General features: G+C 32.3%; 1 protein-coding gene across 4 annotated transcripts in view; it reads left to right on the forward strand.

Annotated features, from left to right (window-relative positions):
• Window positions 1–21,211, forward strand: part of LOC130448458 (ATP-binding cassette sub-family D member 1) — a 142,178-nt gene that overhangs the window by 109,754 nt on the left and 11,213 nt on the right. For all 4 annotated transcript variants that reach the window (XM_056785858.1, XM_056785857.1, XM_056785855.1 and 1 more), the window contains exons 5-6: window positions 10,177–10,572; window positions 12,264–12,521. In XM_056785858.1, coding sequence (XP_056641836.1) covers window positions 10,177–10,572; window positions 12,264–12,521 — 654 coding nt within the window. The remainder of the gene's footprint in view (window positions 1–10,176; window positions 10,573–12,263; window positions 12,522–21,211) is intronic.

Here is a 21,211-nt window from a genome sequence, read left to right on the forward strand (position 1 = left end):
TATGTACGCCCGTATTTCGTAATCTTTATGACACAGAAATTTAAGTTATGAATGTTCCTAATGTGAATAATATACGTTCAAAATGCGATTTGTACATTGCAAAAAAGAATTTAATAAATATATTTAAGATTTAAATACTTATATCTTTTGAATAAAGCTTAACACAAGATATATTACTTTTTGTAGAGAATTAGATTTTCCAAATAAAAGCTTCTTTTATTTTTTTACGTAACTCACTTAGTTTTAGATATAAAGTAGAAAAAAATTTCATATCACCAATTTCTAAAAATATACAAGACAACAACAAAGAATTTGCTTTTTGTTGGATCCCCTCACATACTGAAATAAAAGGAAACGAAGAAGCCAAGCTGGTCGCTAAGGAAGCTGTAAATAATAATAGTGTGGAGTACGTGAACTTTTTAACTGATGCCCATATCAAATCAACCCTAAAGCGTAAAGTACACAATGAATGAGACAATAAATGGACCAAGTCCACATACAAGCTTCGTATCTTCTACCGTTCTTATAACGCATCTTCGTCTAGGCCATACTCAACTGATCCATAGTTACTTATTTGATGCCAAACCTGAACCTAAATGTACAACTGCAATTGCAAATTGACTATAAAACATATAATCACAGAGTGTTCATTTTTCAAATCAAAAAGATCATCATCAGATCTACCATTCGGAACAATATCTGAAATTTTAGGACCTAAATAAAATTTTACTAACCTCAAAAATTACCTCAGACAAATCGTATGCTCGATTTATAAAATATCTGTAAATAAAAAAATATTATTATTATATTAAATATTATATTTTAATTTAACTGTTAAATAAATTGAATCACTTATAACCAGCATCTAGTTGATTTTGTAATAAAAAAATTGGATAATCAAATATTGACTGAAAACATAATTTTATTATACAAATTATTATACTTGTGGTATCATGATTAAATTAGATTGTTTGGGAAGTCGTTTTGACCTTTCAGCCACTTTGCACCAATACCTACAAAGTTATTTTATACATGATTATGCATCTAATTACTAAATGCTTTTAAAGTACGTAGACTCTTCCTGAAGGAGGTTATTTTTCTGTGGGCTTTGCTTTGACATACTAATTTTCCATTTAAATTATTTAATTTTAAAACCGTTGAACGAATGTAACCCAGAGATACAACCTCTTGTGTGTAAATTGACTCACCTGATAGGAACCATTAGTATCTGTTAAGCTACCTAACTTAAGGATTATTGTATTCATTAAGATTTATGGTACACGATCCTAATGGGGGCCCACATCATAGTTCATTGACAAGTTTTCCTTATACACTTCCAGTTCCATTAACGTATCAAATTACGTAATTCATCTTATATCGATGTGACTCTAACGACCATACATATAATTATTTATAGCCTTTTATAAAATAGGATATTAGTATTAAAAAGTGGTCTGTAAACGAGCTTTTTAATAATCTAGTATTCGTCAATTACGGTCGTGGAATTATTTTAACTTTTAACTAATTATTTTTAATATTGTGTTCAATAAAAAGTTTATTTCAAAGTAGTTTTAACCATCATTGGTTAGCCCGAAGATACATTAGTCTCTTGTTCTACTTCCCAAGGTATTAATACTCTTTCAAGTACCTTTAGCGGAAATGGGCAGGTCAATCGCATAGTGGATGGCTCTGCTGTCCGCATCATGGTTATTTGAGAAAGCAATATTGAAAAAATTATGAAATTTTTTCCAAAAACAATTTTTTTCCAAAAACAAATAAAAAAACATTGTAACTGATATGGGATATTTACAAATATATTGAAGTTTCAAATCCAACGTATAAGTATTAAAATATTAGCTCAAAAGGTAAATGAATGTGTGTGCTTATTTCAAACATCCTAAATATATGAATGAAATTATTATTCAATAGAAGTTCATTGCTTCTACGATATGTTGAGGGGTGTTATGCCGACCTCTTAGGACCGTCAAATCGATCCGCCAATGTTATAGATATTGTCGGCTACCAGAGGACCATTGTTAGCCTTAGCCTTAACTAAGTAATGGAACCGCGATCAGGGCTAATTGTTACGGATCATACTTAGTTTCTCGAAGAATAGGCCTCAACTAAATCATCAATATTCCAATAATGAATCTACTTTCGCATACAGTACCTAAAAATTTATTTTTATCAAACATATCACTAGTTCAATATTAGTTTATCTTGATTATTCTCATTTGTTGTTGTAATATTGTTCAAACGCAAGTTCTACATATACAGAATGTACCCGTTGTTCTGATAAATTAAAATATCTGAGGTGTTTTAGTTATTTCACAAACTGTGTTGTTTAACAATCCCTATCAGCTGTGTATGAATTTTTAATATTAGTAGTGATCATATTATCTTTTGATATCTCCTTCTACTGTGATATACGAGATATATCCATAAAATAAGTTCCGTTTGATTATGAAAAATAATGTGTTCAGAAACAGAAACAAATATTTATTTAAAACCATACATGCAATGCTGTCATTACTAACGTCATTGAAGGTTGGAAAGTGTCATATTACACACCTCTACTACTCGCCCTCTAAAATATTGTGATCGTTAAAATTTTTCTCATCTATTCTAGATGAATATTTTTTATATTTAACATTGACAAATATTATAATACCTATTTAATGGCAAACAATAAAAACCAACAATGAACTAAAATACAACAAACTTCTTATTGAAATTAATGGATAAATTTGAATTATTATAAGCGTTTATAGAAATAATTAGGCCAGTACCAGCGCTGGCGTCTCCAACACTTATCTATTTGGTCGCCAAATTACTTTGCTGTTGAATGACTAAGGTTTGTGAACTACTTGCAACAGCTTCAGAAGACATGGCACATTGAAACATCATATTGGCAGTTTTGGTTTTATTTTCCATTTAGCTATCCACATAACTTTCTGCCACAGTACTATATTTCCGTCCTCCCAGCCTTTTCAATTGGAGTACATTTACACCTCTGTTGGCAAGTAATCTAGTAGTTCAGTCATTTAAGGTGGTTCGCCTAAGAAAATCGAGATACCCAGCTATAAAGTTGTATGAACTTGTCCATTTAATATCCTAAAACTCCTCTCAAAACTCACATACAATTCCATATGAGCAACTTTGAAAATCGGGGGTCAAAATTTAAAAAAATCGATTTTTGCACAATTTTTGCAAATCACTTATTTCCGATGGGTTTTGCGCTATTTGTATTTGTTATCAATATTGTATAGCATTAAATTCTCTACAACTTTTGTTTCAAAAATTTTTTTATACGGTGAATCTCTTATAAAGTTTATAAATTATCGCTAATTTAATTATATATTAAATTTATTTCATTAATTTAATTATATGTTATTGCTAATTTAATTATATCTTAAATTTATTTTATTAATTTAATTATATATTTAGCAATAATTAATAAAGTTTTTAAGAGATTATTTTGATCGGGACTACCAGTTGATTTCAAACGGGATGATAACCGCGCGCGCTCTGCGCTCTTTTTCAGAAACGATTCACCGTTTGAAAACATTTTTGAAACAAAAGTTGTAGAGAATTTAATGCTATACAATATTGATAATAAATACGAATAGCGTAAAACCCATGGGAAACAAGTTATTTGCAAAAATTGTGCAAAAAATCGATTTTTCTTAATTTTGATCCCCGATTTTCAAAGTTGCTCACATCGAATTGTATGTGAGTTTTGAGAGGAGTTTTAGGATGTCAAATGAACAAGTTCAAACGACTTTATACGAGTAGCTGGGTCTCGATTTTCCGAAATTCTTGCCTAAATCTATCTAAAATGTCTGGACTGTAGCGGCGGGTCTTCTTAGAGCATTGCCTGTAAACCTTTTCGAGTCCTCTAAATTAAAAAAAAAAAGTAGCAATTTTTTGGAAAAATTGGAAAAATTAGCTATTGTATTGTGCTCAATTGGTTGATTTCTTACTATTCCTCCTTTAAGCTGAACAAAAAATCTATCGATTTCTATGTTTTTTCTCAAATTTATGTAGTCTCGAATAATCTTCACCCATACTAGATCAGTAATGAAAAATGATCTACTTGTATGTGTTTAGGAATTTGGAATTTAAACCTAAATTTTATCTTCAAAAAAAGCAACATCGAAAATTTTAATTTTTATTAATTCGTCAACCTAAAACAATATAAAGAAAAATATAATACCATAATAACTGTGAACTTGTATAAGCTCAAACACGATTTTAAATAATACTTATTTAAAGATCATAAATATATTACCTGTATCGGTAGAAATTCATTTGGAGCTTTGGTTAAAAATCCTCTATATATTTCCTGGAAAATACGTTCGATTTCTTGGGCCTGAAGTCTACATTTTTGTTGTTTTAGGAAGGTCAACAGTTTCCCTTGTTTCGAAATATCAGTTTTTTCTTCAATTTGTAACATCGTTAGAATCATACTGTACAAAGTGCCCACAAAGTGGACGGCTTTTTTTGTCTGGTTTGTTCTCTAAAATATGCTAAAAATACACTTTCAGAACTGGTATTCTTCACCTTCTTTTCTTCGCACCACTTCCTATATAACTCAATAGCTTTTAGGTAGCGATGCTTACTTTTTTCTGGCACCAACCCGTGTGCTGCTGCGTCAGCAGCCTGTTATATTTCTGGAGGGTGACAATCCATCAATTCTTCATCGGAGGACATTTTTCTCATTTATTTATATTGGTGACAGTTGTTTACCATATAGCAACAGAAACAATATAGGTACCTAGGACTGGTTTTTCATTTCTACTCAAAATCGTCGGGAATGATCCGATTTATTTTATTTAAACCTCGTCAATATGGCCTGGAAAATGTTAATTTGAATGCGCTTTTCATATTAAGTGAACAAATGAGGCACCCATCGTGCGGATAGCTTACGCATATGCAGAGGCACAAACTAACCGAGAAAATCATTGGAATAAAGCCAAAATGATAGAAGTTTGCAAGTGATGTCGCATGGTCCTTTGAAAATTACATTTTATATTGACATGTCGAAAATTTCCTTTTTACAATCATTTACTTTTGTAATAACTGAAAATTCTACATTAAGAAATTGTCTTACAGCTCTCCAGTAATGTGGAGATGGTTGTTTTTTCAAAAAAAGATATCTCCATTTATATCTATATGTTTTTCCGTTCAAGTGTTTTCGTGAATACTGACTAAAACGAATTCCGCTCCATACGTTTAGTTTAAGAGGATTTTGGGTGTATATTTTGTGGCGTACTCTAGAGTTCCCAACAGTACAGTAACAGTTTTTGTCTAATTTTAGAACATTTTTTTCGCGCTGCTTATTAATTTGTCAATCATATTCTCACAAAACCGAAGTCGCGTGTTTCTTTTATTGCCCCTCAAGTATGATGTTTTTCAACCATACGAAATTAAATTCTTCAGAAAGTTTTCTTATACTTGTTCTAGGATATACATTACTATGACCTGCTACTTTTACCATTAGTCTTAATACTCTTCGTAGCTCCTTGTAGCTCTTTTTTTCATCAGCTATTGACCTTGACGAAATTTTTTCACTATTAATACGTCTGAGAGATGAGAGATAAAGTTGCTTGCCTTCATGAAGCTGTTTAAATAAATAGCAGTGAAATATATCAAAATGAAACATTAACAAACCAAAGAATAGATGTTGTGTTTAATTTTTAAATTAAAGTTGAAATCATTGACAACCAGTATATCTGAATATTTCACCCAAATGCTAAATTATATATAGGATCAAATTTACAAAGGAAAAGTTGGAGAAGTGCAAGAGAGGTGTCTCCTTCTTAGAACAAAAATCGACATGAGCATTTCTTTAAAATCTAGTGAAGGCAAATGGCAGAGTCAGATGGATGTATGGCTCACTCTGTGAATAATTAAGTAAAAAAATTGTGTTTTAGCTATAATTCATTAATATCCTTAACATTTTTGTAGGTTAGCTAAACTCACTGATACTTTATGAGTTAATTTCATGGGACTATTAATTCTTCAGTTAGTATATGCCAAATGCCTTCTTTTGATATGCCAATAGCCGTTGTCCAGTATCATTTGTTAAACTTTTTGGATTATATCTGTTGCTGTTGTTACAGTTTTTTGGCCGTTTCTATTGCTAGTCATGAGTAGGGCTGGGCAATTATCAAAAATATAATCGATTATATAAAATAATCAAAAATATACGATTTATCGTAAATAATCGGTCAATCGAAAATAATAGGTCAATCAAAAATAATCGATCAATCGAAAATAATCGATCAATCGAAAATAATCGATAAATCGGAAATAATCGATTAATCGTAAATAATCAATTTTCGATTATTAGAAAATCGGAAATACTCGAGTAATCGTAAATAATCAATTTTCGATTATCCGAAAATCGAAAATAAAGCTTCAAAAGAACGATTGTGATTTGATTCCTACAAAAAACAAGATAAAGAATGAGTATACCACTAGGAACATACACAAGACATGAACCTACAGAAGATATTTGGGACTAAGATTCTGATATTGAATTATATTGAAATAATTATTCAGAAAATAAATTTTTTAATCGTTAAATTGATTAATATATTATTTGATTATTTTAACGATTGCACGAAAAATAGTGTGTATGCCATAACCGCGAAACTTTTTAACGGCCTCAATATTATCTTGCCTCGGCCGCAAGCGGTCTCGGCGATAATTGTTCTTTCGGTACTTTAAAAAGGTATTTCGCGGCCTAAGCATACAAATAACTATTTCAGTCTTTTACTTTGTAATAGAGCCACTTAAAATAACTCTCTTTTAAATTCAATTAAACTGTACCAAAACCATTATGCATTTTTGAGAATGAAAATAGGCAAGAAACATTGTATTTGATAAATCCAAATTCTCACAGGATGTTGTCCACATCCATTAATCGATATTTTTCGATTATTTGATTTTTTCGATTAATCGATTATCGATTATTTTAAAAAATATATATCGATTAATCGATAACCCGATTAATTGATTATTTTTCGATTAATCGATTATTTTGCCCACCCCTAGTCATGAGACGGCTAATACGGCCACGTTTCAAAATTTTACGGTCGTAAATGATGATGCAGAGTCTCCGCAAACAGTGTCTATCTTTTCTTTTATTTGTATAGGCTCTCAGCGCATGCTCAAGTATATTTTCCAACTTAAATTAACACGTTCTGAAATTTTCAGGTTGAAATCGGAAAATTTCCAACCAATCCTCGTATGAATATATATATTGTTTGTCATTGATTTAAATCAGGTAATTTGCTTGATATGCTGAACGATTGAATTTTAATCAAGTATGTTTTTGAATATTTAAAATATTACAGGATTTTATAAAGCTTAATTATGTACTTTGTATTTTGAATTCTTGTTATTTTTATTATTTATCTATTCAAGATAATTTCGATATTTGATAGGTATAATTATGGCAAGTTAAAGTACGTATGACTGAACGGGTAGATTACATTGATTAACATATAAAGCATCCTTCAGATAAATTTCAACTAAATTATTTATTATTCAATATCATATATTTTAAAAAAATGATGAAGTTGATAGTTGAAATTTTTGTGCCTGAGGTACTAATAAATTATATGTATACATTTAGCTTGTAAAAACATCTGTAAAATATGAAATTATCCACATATTTTAACCAATTTTGTTTAGTCAAACAATGAAACATTTATTGTTTATTTCATTTTTTAGCGAATACTACAATACTTTTCGACGTAAACCAATGAATTCAGAAAGCTTCACAAAAAATAATAATAAATTTATGATAATTCAATAATAATACAATAATAATAACACATAATTGTCGTAATACTTGTTTTTAATCATACAAAACTTTATATTATTTTTTAGAACTCATGCCGAAATAGTTATTTATGATGTGAGTGTTAGAAGTGATGTTCTATTTTGTGAATGAAATCAGAGGAGCGAATAGAACAATTTTACGAATAGATTTAAAACAAACTACAATGGCAATAAAATGTTTTTTGTATAACTGCCCTACGAGGTTTGTTCCGGAAAATACGTATAAAAGTTGAATAATAACTTTATTTTCACAATTATTCAGGTAATACAATATAGTCTCTTTCAAAGTACTCTCCATAATACAAGATGCACTTCTGCCAATGCCGTCACCACTGTTGATAACATTGCTGAAAGTCTTCCAGTTGTGATGCTGTTTATTTGCCGTGTCGTGTCTGCCTTGATCGATTTCACACAAGTGCCGCCTCCTAAGCACCATTTTGCATTTCGGGAATAAGAAGAAGTCACAAGGGGATAAATCGTGCGAAGACGACTGGTGGTTTGTCACGGTGGTTAAACTTTGGGCCAAAAACTTATGTACAACGTGCAACGAGTGAGCGGGAGCATTGTCGTAATGAAGGATCCATCTGCGCCCTCGTGTCAAATCTGAACTCGGGCCACATGAGCTCTAACGTCTCAAAACTTCAACGTAAGATTTAACATTGTCTTCACGTTGGATCTTGATTTTCGCGAGTTGTTGTTCTCGGTTCTTCTTGTTTCCATTTCTTTCTTTGACATTTGAGCTCCACATCGAATTCCTAAAACCAGTTAAGAAAGTCTACTTCCAACTTGGATTGGTTGGAACATTCAACCATATCTCATATCACTCAACCCTCTTTGCTTTCTGTTCTGGAGTCAAGAGCTTCGGTACGCTTAGCAAACAATTTTCATTCGAGTTTTTTTGTCAACATTTCGTGAATGATTGTTTAGGGGGTTGACAGCTCGTCAGCTATCATCCTGACTGTAAATCAATGGTCTTTAGGAACATCAGCCCGAATTTGTTTAACATTTTCATCAGAACTCGATGTCGACGAGCGTCCTAGGGAAGAGTCAGTTGTTCTCGGAGCTCCTGGAACCTTTTTAACCACTTGTTCACGATTGGTTCGCTCAGAGAATTGTCTTCGTAAACTTGTTCCAAACACTCAAAAATCTCACGGCTATTTTTGTCCAGTTTTGTAAGAAATGCGCTGTATCTCAATCAGAGAGAGTTCCATGCCGACGGCAGGTGAAAAAGGGCAATTTTCAACAAGCAGCCGCTCATTCCTACTTCACGAAAAGCACTCTGACTCGAACTGAGCGTTGATGGGTTTGGCAACAGCAGCAGTGCAACCTGCTAGCACCTGTAACTTGTAAAATAAAGTTATATTTATTTTGATAATAAGATAGAGAGTTTGGAATGACGTTAAATTTCAAAATGCATTTTAATATTTAAATAATCACAACACTGTGTAAAAATATTTTTAACACGTTTCTACGTAAGCAATCACTTCTAACACTGTTGGTTGTCATTAAAAATGTCGCTTTTAATGGCAATTGCTCAAAAAATATCTTTACGCTTACTTCTACGGTCGATTTGTCAATTTTATAATTGCGAGCGCGACAAATTCACTTGCTGCATGCAAATTATTCTTTACACGCCAATTTATATAAAAGAAAATAATATCTACCGTTAAAGTATAACAAAAAAATATTAAAAATTGAAATGAGGTCAATGTGTAAAACAGTTTAATTTAATAAGTAACATAATAATTTACATTACAAAAGATTGAAATGGAATGGAATAGTAAATAACACTGAAAAGCTCCCCAGTTTTATGCTCACGTTAATTCACAATAAAAAATAGTATGGGCAATTTGTGCGACATAGTAGCATAAGTCGTATTATTAAATTGTGCAATTAATGTGGAAAATAGGCTTTTTCATAAAAGTTAGATAATCGCTTTAAAAAATGCTTGTAGCCCGGAGGTTGATCTACATTTAAAATTCTCCTGCAAAGATTGTTTACCGTTCAATGAGTTTATTTGACTATATATTCATTTTTTCCCAATTTATTAATTAGTGTAACCTTATGGACGGGTACCCATTTTTCTATTTATTTATTGTTCTTGGATGACATGAAGTTATATCTCTACAACTCTAATTTTGTATGACGAAATTTATTTACTTCACGTTACGAGACGAGACTGTACGGTTTTCCTGTAATTCACTGGATTACTGTGTAGCATTATTATTGAAGCAAACAACAACAACACAACACAACAACAAAATTTTAATCATATCTATTCACACTTTATTCTTATTTCTAAAATTCCAAATCTTTTTCCAGGTATAATAGTAGTATCATTACCTATTCTCCTAGCTTCCAATAATAGACGTCATGTTGCTAAGAAGAATCTTCTTTCCATTCCCAAATTCTCTAGAGATGACGATACATCTGCAGTCGAAGCCTCCAATGATCAAATCGAAGACAGCGTCTCTGAAAGGACCCACTACTTCACAACTTCGAAAAATCTTCTGATCACCGGATCCGATGCCGTTGAACGTTTAATGAGTAGTTATAAACATATCGTTGAATTAGCTGGACATACTGCAAGAGTGGCAAATATGTTCGAGGTTTTAGAAGAAGCCAGTAAAGGAATTTATCATAAAACTCTCGTTGCGAAAAAAGAGAAATTTGTCGATTTTGAGATCGAATTTAATGGTGATCAACCTGTGGCTAAAGGTAAGAAAGTGAACAAAGTGTCAATTTAAAAATGTACTACCTACTACGGACGCAACTTTAAATCCTTAGGAAGTTGCCTAATTATCATTTTGAAATTTGTTCCATTGCCTTCCATTGTCAAAAATACTACATAATTGATCCCTCTTCAAGGAGCCGGAAGCAAACTTGCCGAGAAATGATTGATTGGTACCTAAGCTGTAATCATATGTCAAAAACACTGCCTGCGCGAAAACTGGCAAAATTCTAAGGGCCGTGTAAGAGCAGAGGCCATAACAAATCCTCCTTTTCCCCTTGAGAGCTCTGTGTGAATAGGATCCATGGAACTCTCTACCCCAAAAATATTGGTTTTTGCCGATTGCGCAGCTCTGACCGGTACTTTTGAAAAGACCCAGTCAAACGTCGCAACATCAGTGGTTCGGAGACAAGAAAAGAAGGAAGGTTAAGGCTGCCGATACGGTTCGGGGCTTATCGGCCCTGGATCTTAAGGTTTCTTCGACCTCCAACCCTCCTCCACCCTGGGCTTCCAAGTCCAGGTAAAGCCTGTTGAAGGGTCAAGAACATCTGGTTCTACCTCCTTCAAACAACGAGTTTGCTCCAAAATCCGTAAAACTGTACCCACAGTAGTACCCGGTGCTCTACGCGAAATCGTAAGGACGACCGAATCTGCAGCTGGTCATGAGTCGAGTGGGACAATCCGATACCGGTTTCCCAGGAGAACAGCTGCTGAATTTCAATAAAGCGGTGACTGGGGCTATCATATGGTCTCCATCCGGTAGCGGTACTAAGTCACCGCAGTTTCTCTCTCTTCGGTGGGTTAGGAATCATATTCTAATTCGGCTGAAGGTTCAAGCCACAGCGCCTGATCCGTTTATCAAAGGATATCAGCGTTTAGTAATTTTTAGTGGGACTTGTCTATCAAAAGGCCTATGTGCTTAATGGCTTAATGGTCCATTATTCTACTATGAACATGACCTTTTCTTTAGCAGTTTAATCTAGTGAAAACTGGAAATAAGCTCTTTATATCCAAAACACACTTTGATATTATTTTTAAGGAATTAAAATGATATGGTATCTTATCTCTAAGTTTCATCAAATTTTTTTGGTAATCATGAATAACATATTTAGAGTACCGTGAGCGCCAGATTTACCGGATTTTTCTTAAAGAAAGATCAAGGTAGTAAAATGACCTCTAAAATAAGGTAACACTCAACCCTCGTTTTCATTTGAGATTTTAAGGATTGTAGTCACGTCCGGTAGAGGGTTGATGTAATTAAATTAAAATTTTCTATTAAAAATAAATATGAAGTGAAATTTTGCAATTTTCTATAGAGGCCGAAGTATAGAAGATGGTGGTTTTTCAAATTGTCACTCTATATAACGAAGTTTTTAGAGAATAACTTAAGCATCTTAATATTTAACTTTGTAATTGGTTTATTGCATCATCTCTTAATATTTTGCATTTTATATTTTCTGACTTATATTTTCTATATAGAAAATGAAATAAGCATAAATTTAATAAGTAAATGCAAATTAACATTGATAAAATTTTAACCTCAAGATGACAATGAAGAAATGGTATGTTGTATATGTTTCTAATAAATATTGTATTACGTGATTTCCAAGGTCTATTATTGAAGATTATATTATCATCAACTTTTAAGAATACTCTGGATTTTACTTTCCATTTTCAGGTAAAATCATCCAGTCGACTAACAACGAACTTGTATTGAAAAATGTTCCTATCGTTACACCAAACTGTGACATTGTATGTCCATCTTTAAGTTTCTCACTAGCACCTGGACAGCATTTATTAATTACGGGTCCAAATGGCTGTGGAAAATCTAGTTTGTTTAGAATATTAAGCGGATTATGGCCTATTTATGGAGGTGAACTTCATACACCTAATAATTCCATGTTTTACATTCCTCAAAGACCTTATTTGGCGATAGGTAAGTAAAAGTAATATTTTATACTGTTTAACCAATATATCATATTCAAAAAATAATATTTGGCACTTCATTTGCATACTTTATTTTTTATTCAATGGGTTGGATTCAAATAATAGTCAATAGGGTAAATGCAAGTATTTTTAATATCTTTAATTAATTCCATGCATTGCTGTAACTCAAAAAAGTCAAAATGATTTTGAAAATAATATTTATAGTATCGCACAGTGGGCCCGATAACATCAAACGTGGTTAAAAGTATATATAAAGTTTTTATTGTTAAAGTTTACTGAAATATATTAAAATAACGATAATTTATTATAATTTGTGTGGTTTTTTATATAAACATCATAAACTATCGACGAGAACATATTTGATTTACTGATGTTTTCTATCTCATCAGGTGGCGCCAAAAATTCTAAACTTTCCGGCGATAAAGCTTTCCTTCGTTTCTGTGGCAATTTCCTTAAGCTAATAAGAACTAGATTGGATGACACTAGTAAAATACTAAAAATATCTGCAGTAGTGAAATGCCTTGACAATTTTCTAGTGTATTTTCAAATCTTTCTTGTGATATGTTAGACTCTTGTGTGTCTTCGGATAGTTGCCCTATAGGAAGAGTTGCAATTCTACCCTTATCCAAAAAATCAATCATGATTACTCCATGGGAATCCCAAAAAGCAAGAACTTTTCCAGCAGATTTTTGGACAAGAATCTTTTAAGGTCCTGGAGAACCAGAGTGTCGCCATTCCATCGATTGTTGCTTTGTTTCTGGATCGTAGAAATGTACCCAAATCTCATCCATAGAAACAATTCGGTTTAAGGAGTCTACATCGGTTTCAAATCGAGCACAGATCGAATGCGATGCTTCTACCCTTGCACGCTTATGGTCAACATTCAAACATTTGGGGATCCATTTTGCAGCAATTTTTCTCATGTCCAAATTGCGTGAAATGTATAATGAACGCGTTCGTATGGAATATTCAGTGCTTCAGTTATCCGTTTTAGCCCAATTCGACGGTCTGATAAAATCATGTCATGAACTGCATCGATATTTTCGGAAACTGACACAGATCGGTCATTATCTTCAATGTAAAATTTACCTCTTTTGAAGCTTGCAGTCCAATTTTTCACGGTCGCATACGAAGGACATTGATCGCCAATGGTATTAAGCATATCTTCGTGAATCTACTTACCTCTTAACTTTTTTCAATACAGGTTCTTGATGATGGCTCGATACTCCAATTTTTCGATTTTCACAATGTCGGTGGACATCTTTTTTCTTCTAATTTACTGCGTAGCTCTGGTTTATTTTTTTGACGTTAAACTTTACACTGACACTTCTAATAAGTTATTGTTCGTTGCTACATTTTGTTTATGCATGGAACTGGTCTAGGCTAACTAGATATCAATATATCCTCGTATATCTCACTACTTTAATTGCGTTCGTTAGCGGAGCGGGCGTTAATCTCTGGATTCGCCGGTCGTGGGTTCAAATCCCGTTTATGCTGTAAAAAAATTACAACTTTCTGCTCTCTGTAGGAGATTTACGATACTAGCTGCATCAATATTACTGTAGAATTTAACAACTTAAATTTTTGTTATGTTGTTTGAGAAGAATTTTTCATAAGTGCACCCACTGTTATTTACACTGTTGGAGATTTACTAATGACTAGAACAAAAATTTTATTTTTGACAATAAATGAGAAATAAATATAGTTTAATAAAACTGAAAAACACCCTTTTAAAACACATTAATTAGAAAGTTGAAAATATTTTTTTAAATAAGTTTAAAATGATAATGATTGAAAAAAATTGTATTATTGTGATAAAAGGGTTGGGTGCTTTGGTGCATAGTTCTCGTACATTGAGCACCCGACTTATTTCACAATAATACATTTACACTTTACATTTCTCATTCATTATTATTTTAAGCTTATTTAAAAAAAATATCCTTTATCCAGAGTAACTTTGGGCCTTCTCATGTGATAAGTTGTTGGTGTCTCATCAAGCAATAGGTAATGGAAACAATTCCATTCCAACAAGCCCAACAACATTTTGCTTCAGAAATCTTGTTTCTATTCTATGAGCGATTTGTCATCGTTTCGAAAATGTCAAACACAGCTGATAATAAATGATTGCGGACAACATTCTGAAAATCTTGATGTTTTCATATTATTTTACACTCAGTTCTTGCCAAATGGTGAACAGAGTCTTACGATTTAAAGGAAAAGCTGTAAAATGGTATAACCGCATATAAATATCCCTTACATAAAAGGAACAATAGTTTCAAGTGCTCTCTTATTTAAACAAAAAAAGGTGACTAGGCGTTTCTAATTTACTTTTTATTGCTTTTTCATGACTTGAATTATTTAAGAAAAATAATTTATATATTAATATTAAACTATGTATCCAGATTCCTTTTACCCATAACTGGATTATATCCAAAACACAACTGCATAGTTCAAAATTTTATATAAATTTACATACTTAGACAATACGAACAAACGTCTGATGCGTACTGCCGCATACATTCAAGTAGTGACCAAAAATGAGAAAAGCAGACGTTTAAGATATATTTCATTCCACCCCGTAACGGACCCGACAAGTGACAATTTGGACTTCACATTGAATCGGTTTTCAGTGCGTTGGACTTGTTTTGAACGCCGCTATTTTTCGCGAACTTGACCTTGACTTCCCGGACAACTGTACTCTATTCATTTCGATGTACTTTTCTCTACCAGTTTCGGGCACAACCGCCCAAGATACAATACTTCAACCGGTCTTGTAAGAAAAAAACAACCGAAGACTAAGAAGGAACTGACCATCAAACCTAAAATGAGTTGTGGAAAAGATCTTTTCACAGGAAATATGTGAGGTTTTTCTATGTAACATCCAAGGTAACAAATTAACCTATAGCATTGTAAATTCTGTTTGTTATTAAAAAAACATTGAAAAGAAATTTATTAATAACTGATAATGACAGTTTTTAATCTCAGTTAATTAAGTGATCTTATGTAAATAAATATGTGTTGTCAGCTCCTGCTAACAACGGCCATCACCGTACCTGTACATATTGTACATAACATTTTTGGAAATAGTTTTAAAAAATCAGAAACCTGTACCCGTTTAATAAATATACTTATTTTATTATTCTGAAAGGTAAGCAAATTAACTCCACATAACTAGCGCCAATATCTGAGGTTTCTAAATTATTCATAACAGTTTAATATGATTATAATCTAAATTATTAGTTTGACACTTGACTAATATTAAATTCAACGCCCTGTATATTTAAAAATGTGGAAATATCGATAATCTATCGTGGCAACAGTTTCTTAATGATTTAGAAAATTCAAAAAAAATTTTCCAGTTGCTAATTAATTAAATCTAATACAGTCAGAATGTTTTTATCAGTATTTTTAAAGGGACACCCTGTATTTTATACCTCAACCATAAAGTATAGTCAATCTAGTTTCATTTATCCTTGTATTATTTTTCTTTGTTCTCTTTATTTACTTCGATATTTCCTCGAATATATCCATCCCGCACCGTTTCCATTCCCGCGGGATTTATTTCATTATTGCGGGATCCTTCGGGAGCTATTTTTATGGAATTCAAAATAATAAAATATAATCAACTTTTTATTAAAAATACAAAAATCAACAACACCTTACTTGCTAATAATTGGCTAATGATTTTACCAGTTCAACTATTTATTTATTTAAAAATTGCGGAAATATAAAAAATATCAATATTCAGTAGAACTTTGTAGGTACGATACTAGTTTACTAAAAATATTAATAGTTGTAATCAGTCTGTATTCACAAAGAGTATCATATGAATTTAGTTTACTAATAGTCTTTTAATTTTTTTCACTAAATAATCAATCGTAATGTTAGAAATATTAAAAAATCGTATAATCAGTCACAACTATCAAATAATCAGTCACTTCTATTTATGAAAATATGATCTTAAAATTTCTCATTTCTTTAATATTTTATCAAAGTTTCTCTCTTTTGTAGTTTCTGTCTGTTTAATGTAATCTTCAATATCTTCCTCTTGTAAGTTAAAATATTTTCCAGAGATTGTTGGCTCTATTTGCATCTACGTCATTTACAATTTGTATGTTCTCAGCGTCGTCTTTAATGACTGCATAAAATGTTTTTCATTTCTTGTCGTAACTTATTCTTTTTGGCATTACAAATGTAGGATTTGGCGTTTTCAATTCTTGATCATACTTAATTAGTAAGTAAATCAACATAGAAATAATTTCACTGCATCTTTCTTTCACTCTTACAAGTAGCGCCATGGAAATTTCTGGACTTAAAACTGTATCTCGTTTTTCCAACTTCTCCAAAATAAATCGAAATGTTGTGTCTGTAGTTATTAGGGTAGACTCATTTCTGCATAGTACTGCAACACCCAATTTGAAGGGTTGTAGGCTGTCAACAACACTTTCAATTATTTCAATTTAAGACTGTAAAACCTGTCTAACGTATCAAGCAAGCTGTTCCAGCAAGTGCGGTAGTCTAGAATCAAGCTTAATTCTTTTCCTGTATCTTCTTTCGCATATTTTTGCAAACACATATCATCTTTAGTTGGCGACTCTCGGACTCTTAACCACTTTTCTTACTTTTTTAATAATATCATTATAGTCAGAAATCACTTCAGTGGATTATCTATCGATAGCTATTGTCGAACCAAGCTCATCATTTATTTCTTCCATATTTTCATCATCATCTATATCCAAATCGATCAACAACTTTTTTGTATGCTCTATATCTTCTTCGACCCTTTTTGTGTACAGAATATTGACCACAGCTAATTGTATACCGTGTGTAAAACAAAGTTTTTGATAACAAGGTACAAGTTTGCCAACGTTTACCATGACACTTGCACCATCAGTTGTCATTCCTGTGGTATCAGTACATGAACCGTGTATTTAAATCAGATCAAGATTAAAATGAGTTCCTTTGTGATGAAAATTTACGTTCAAATATCGTGTTTTTTTAGCTCGTCGAAGCTAAGCGAAAATCTTTGTGGTTGTTTTTTTGAGATGTGCAAATTTTATAATCAAGTCATCTTTAACCGTGTTTGAAAAATTTATAACTAAATATCTGATTGTATTAGGAGAGTTGGGAAGTTCAAATCCACTCTTCGAGAACAAACACCTTAAATCTGAAGAAGTACAAAATGAATTAAGACAAAAACATTCTAGAAACTATTTTTTCCATTGAATTTTCTTTTATTGAATAGCCATGGATAGTTTTTTTAGTTTTCTTCTTGGGAAGTTCTTCTCCTTTCTCAATAATATTTTGAGATGATGTTGACGGTGAGGGTACTTTAGATGATAACTCCCTGTTTCGTTGAGATAATTATCCTATTATTAAACAATGCTGAGTTCTCAAGTGGATTTTTAGGCCAGTGGTATAAGTTGGGCTAATTTTCAAAAAAATTGGACTTAGTAGACACTTTGCTTCCTCTCCATCTTCAGACTTTTTGAACTAATGCCATAAGTTTTTTTCACTTTTCTCGCAAACACTCTGCCATAAGTTTTTTTCACTTTTCTCACAAACACTCTTCAGTGTCGGTTATGAAAAAAACATCCTGTGAAGCAATAATTTCTACCTTTATAAATAACTAGTGACTAGTTAATCTCGTGTTTCCTGCGAAAAACATATAAAAAACTGTCATACGTGCCTATAGAGTTTTTACTTCAGAAATGACAGAAGTCAAAAAAGCAATCTCTTTTTTCCCAGTTAAGCACTGCGTATCCAAGTGTATTATTCTTGTAAATACTTTTAGCACGCTAAGCCTCTTCAATGTTAAAGGTCGTACACAAACTATAGATTTTTCTTAGTGCTTGTCACATTTTTTTTCACTATTTGAAATCATTAATCCTGTTTCTAAAGCTCTACAGCATGAAAATGGTGACTTTAAGTATAAATATATATAAATAATAATATATAAATAAGTAATCAATATTCATTCAATGGTTTGCTAAATAAGTCCAGAGATTTAGCAAAAGAGTGGAAAGTAACAACTGTTTTTAAAAATAAAAGACGAAAGATAACGAAGCGTTTTTTTGATGAGTTATCACAAGATGAGAGAATTTCAGACCCGGAATTATATTTCAAAGTCTATGTATACTATTGTTGTTTAGATATATTAATTTCTCAAACTAAACTAAGATTTCAGAGCCTTTGTAACCTGAGTAATATGTTAGAAGTAGTACAATTGGAGACACTCCTATATTAATTGCTGTGAAAACATGCTAAAAATCTGAAATTCAAAAAATTCATTCCATTAAGGAACTCATGGAATTATTGCTGATAAAATTCAATGATCAATAGCATAAAGTTTTCCAGAGGTAGTAACAGCATGCTTTCTATTCTTGATACTTCCCGTTACGACCGCAACAGCTGAAAGAAGTTTTCCAAAATTAAAACTGATAAAAAATTACCTTAGGACTTCGATGAGGCAGGAACAGCTATCTGACTTGTTAGAAAAACTGAAATCATCTTCAGCTATAGATGATTTAAAAAAATCGATTTGCCGAAAAAAGGCAAGAAAAGTGTACATTTGATTTGAATTGTTTGGTTAGCTCAATTTCTAGGAGGAAGCGATAACTTATAATCAATAAATACTTATTTTAATTTAAAGCAAGCATTTTTGTTTATCAAAGCTCAAAGTTATTGGAAATTTGTCGTCTTCGCGAGATATGATTTAAATCGTACAAATAGCAGTCCTGCGGCCTGCGTATGATAACGATAATAAAATACAATATTGGACAAAGATGATATTATCAATTAAGAATATTAATTCGACAACAAATAAATAAACATTATACTAACTAACCTTGCAGTGCAGATCGAGTAAAACAAAATCATGTCGACGTGTGACGACAACTGACTGACATGAGTGACACTGACAATTGATGGACAATAGACAATACAAGCTATATGCGTGTACGTGCAATTCAGACACAAAATAAAATATTGAAAGGCACCGACGTTCGTAAACCGCGTTGCTGAGTAGATTAAAGGCGGCAATTTTGATAAATTTGCACCGCTTTGCTAGGATTGGGATTGGAATCCCTAGTTGGGTGTAACATATTAAAACCCGTTGTTTATTTCATCTTTCATATCATAAATTGTCGTAGAGGTTTCTCGGTACACTATTTCTAGGAAACTTAATAACTAATAATCTATTTGGTCAATTAATTGGTCCTTCTGTTCATCTACCTAGACTAATCCTTACGTTCCGCCCTTTACCTATTTATAAATGAAAACAATAATTGAACATCAAGACAAAACAATTGATCATTTACTAGTAATTAATTAATCTACAGTATTAATGCAGTTTCTAGAATTCAAACAAAAGATGTATTAAAGGTAAATTTACATAGTAAAATCTAATTAAACGTGTTTGATAAGTTTAGAAATTTTGAAAGTGACCCATGAGGGAAAAAAGTTTGTGTCCACGAAGTCCTCGGATCAATTTTCTAGGAAATGCATTAATAAACTAAAGCTTGGAAAAGAATTGTGCAATTGTGTATTTTACTTACAATATACATTTATATAACCATTTTCCATATAACGATAGTAAAAGGTCGTCGCCTTCTAATCTCGAGGTCAATGAGAAAACAAGTATTTGAAATTCAATTCTAGTTTTTCAAACAGAATTTTTTTTATTAATTTAAAATGATTTCATATCTAATAATATGTCAACTAAACACATTTAACTTAAATGTGTACAGCTTGGAAAACGATGCCAAAACAGAGTCCTAGTTAACCCTTCGGTATCCGCACATGAGGAGATCACCACAATACATTTTTCGTGAATCCTCGGTAAGTGGCATAGATTGAAATCGTTGATGCCCGGTAGCTTTCTAATATGCCTGGTCCACACTCTCGTGAGGCGCCTCCCATACGCCCCTCACGCGAGACTTGACTAGCAAAAGCAGCAGGACCGATACTTAAACTCTCGATTTATTTTAGATTAAATTCTCTACTTTGCAATTCCACACGTTATTGATTTTATATTCATCCTCACATTCTCTAACTCGCGCCCAAAAAACCGGCTCGTAGTGGAGCGACAGAGAAGCGAGACATCCACACTCTCGCAATCGCGTTTCCTCGTGTAGCCTCGTGGAGAGTATGGAACGAACTTTATGGGTCGATTCACATGTGTACAAATAAACGGTATTAGCGTTATTTGCATTAGAGCTAGACGTAAGTCGGATCTCTCAGATACTGGTTTTGATATTCATCAAATTAACAGACGCTGATGATGAACCCGACGATAGTGAAAATGAATATATTTGTGAAAATCACGATGAATATGAGACTCGTGAAGATAATTCCGAATTAGATGAGGATATAGATATATACGATACTGACAACGAAAAACCTAAGGCAGAAAGGCTTTTTTACTTAGACAGAACTGCTAAAGATGAAGAGAATATAGAGTTGCACATATGGTAGCGGGGCCCTGCGAAGGATTAAGCTATTGGTTAATGGTGTCGATGGAAACAGGATTGAGAAAATAATATAATTGTTAAATTTTAGTGCCCAAATTACAGTAACAACCTTGTAATCCATCACGAAAATGATACATCTTGAAAGGTTTCTATAGAAGACTACATTCATTTACTCGTATATAGTTCTCGCCCACTAAACTCGCAACAC

This window comes from Diorhabda sublineata, chromosome 8 (assembly GCF_026230105.1).
Source record: "Diorhabda sublineata isolate icDioSubl1.1 chromosome 8, icDioSubl1.1, whole genome shotgun sequence".
Classification (NCBI taxonomy): Eukaryota; Metazoa; Arthropoda; class Insecta; order Coleoptera; family Chrysomelidae; genus Diorhabda; species Diorhabda sublineata.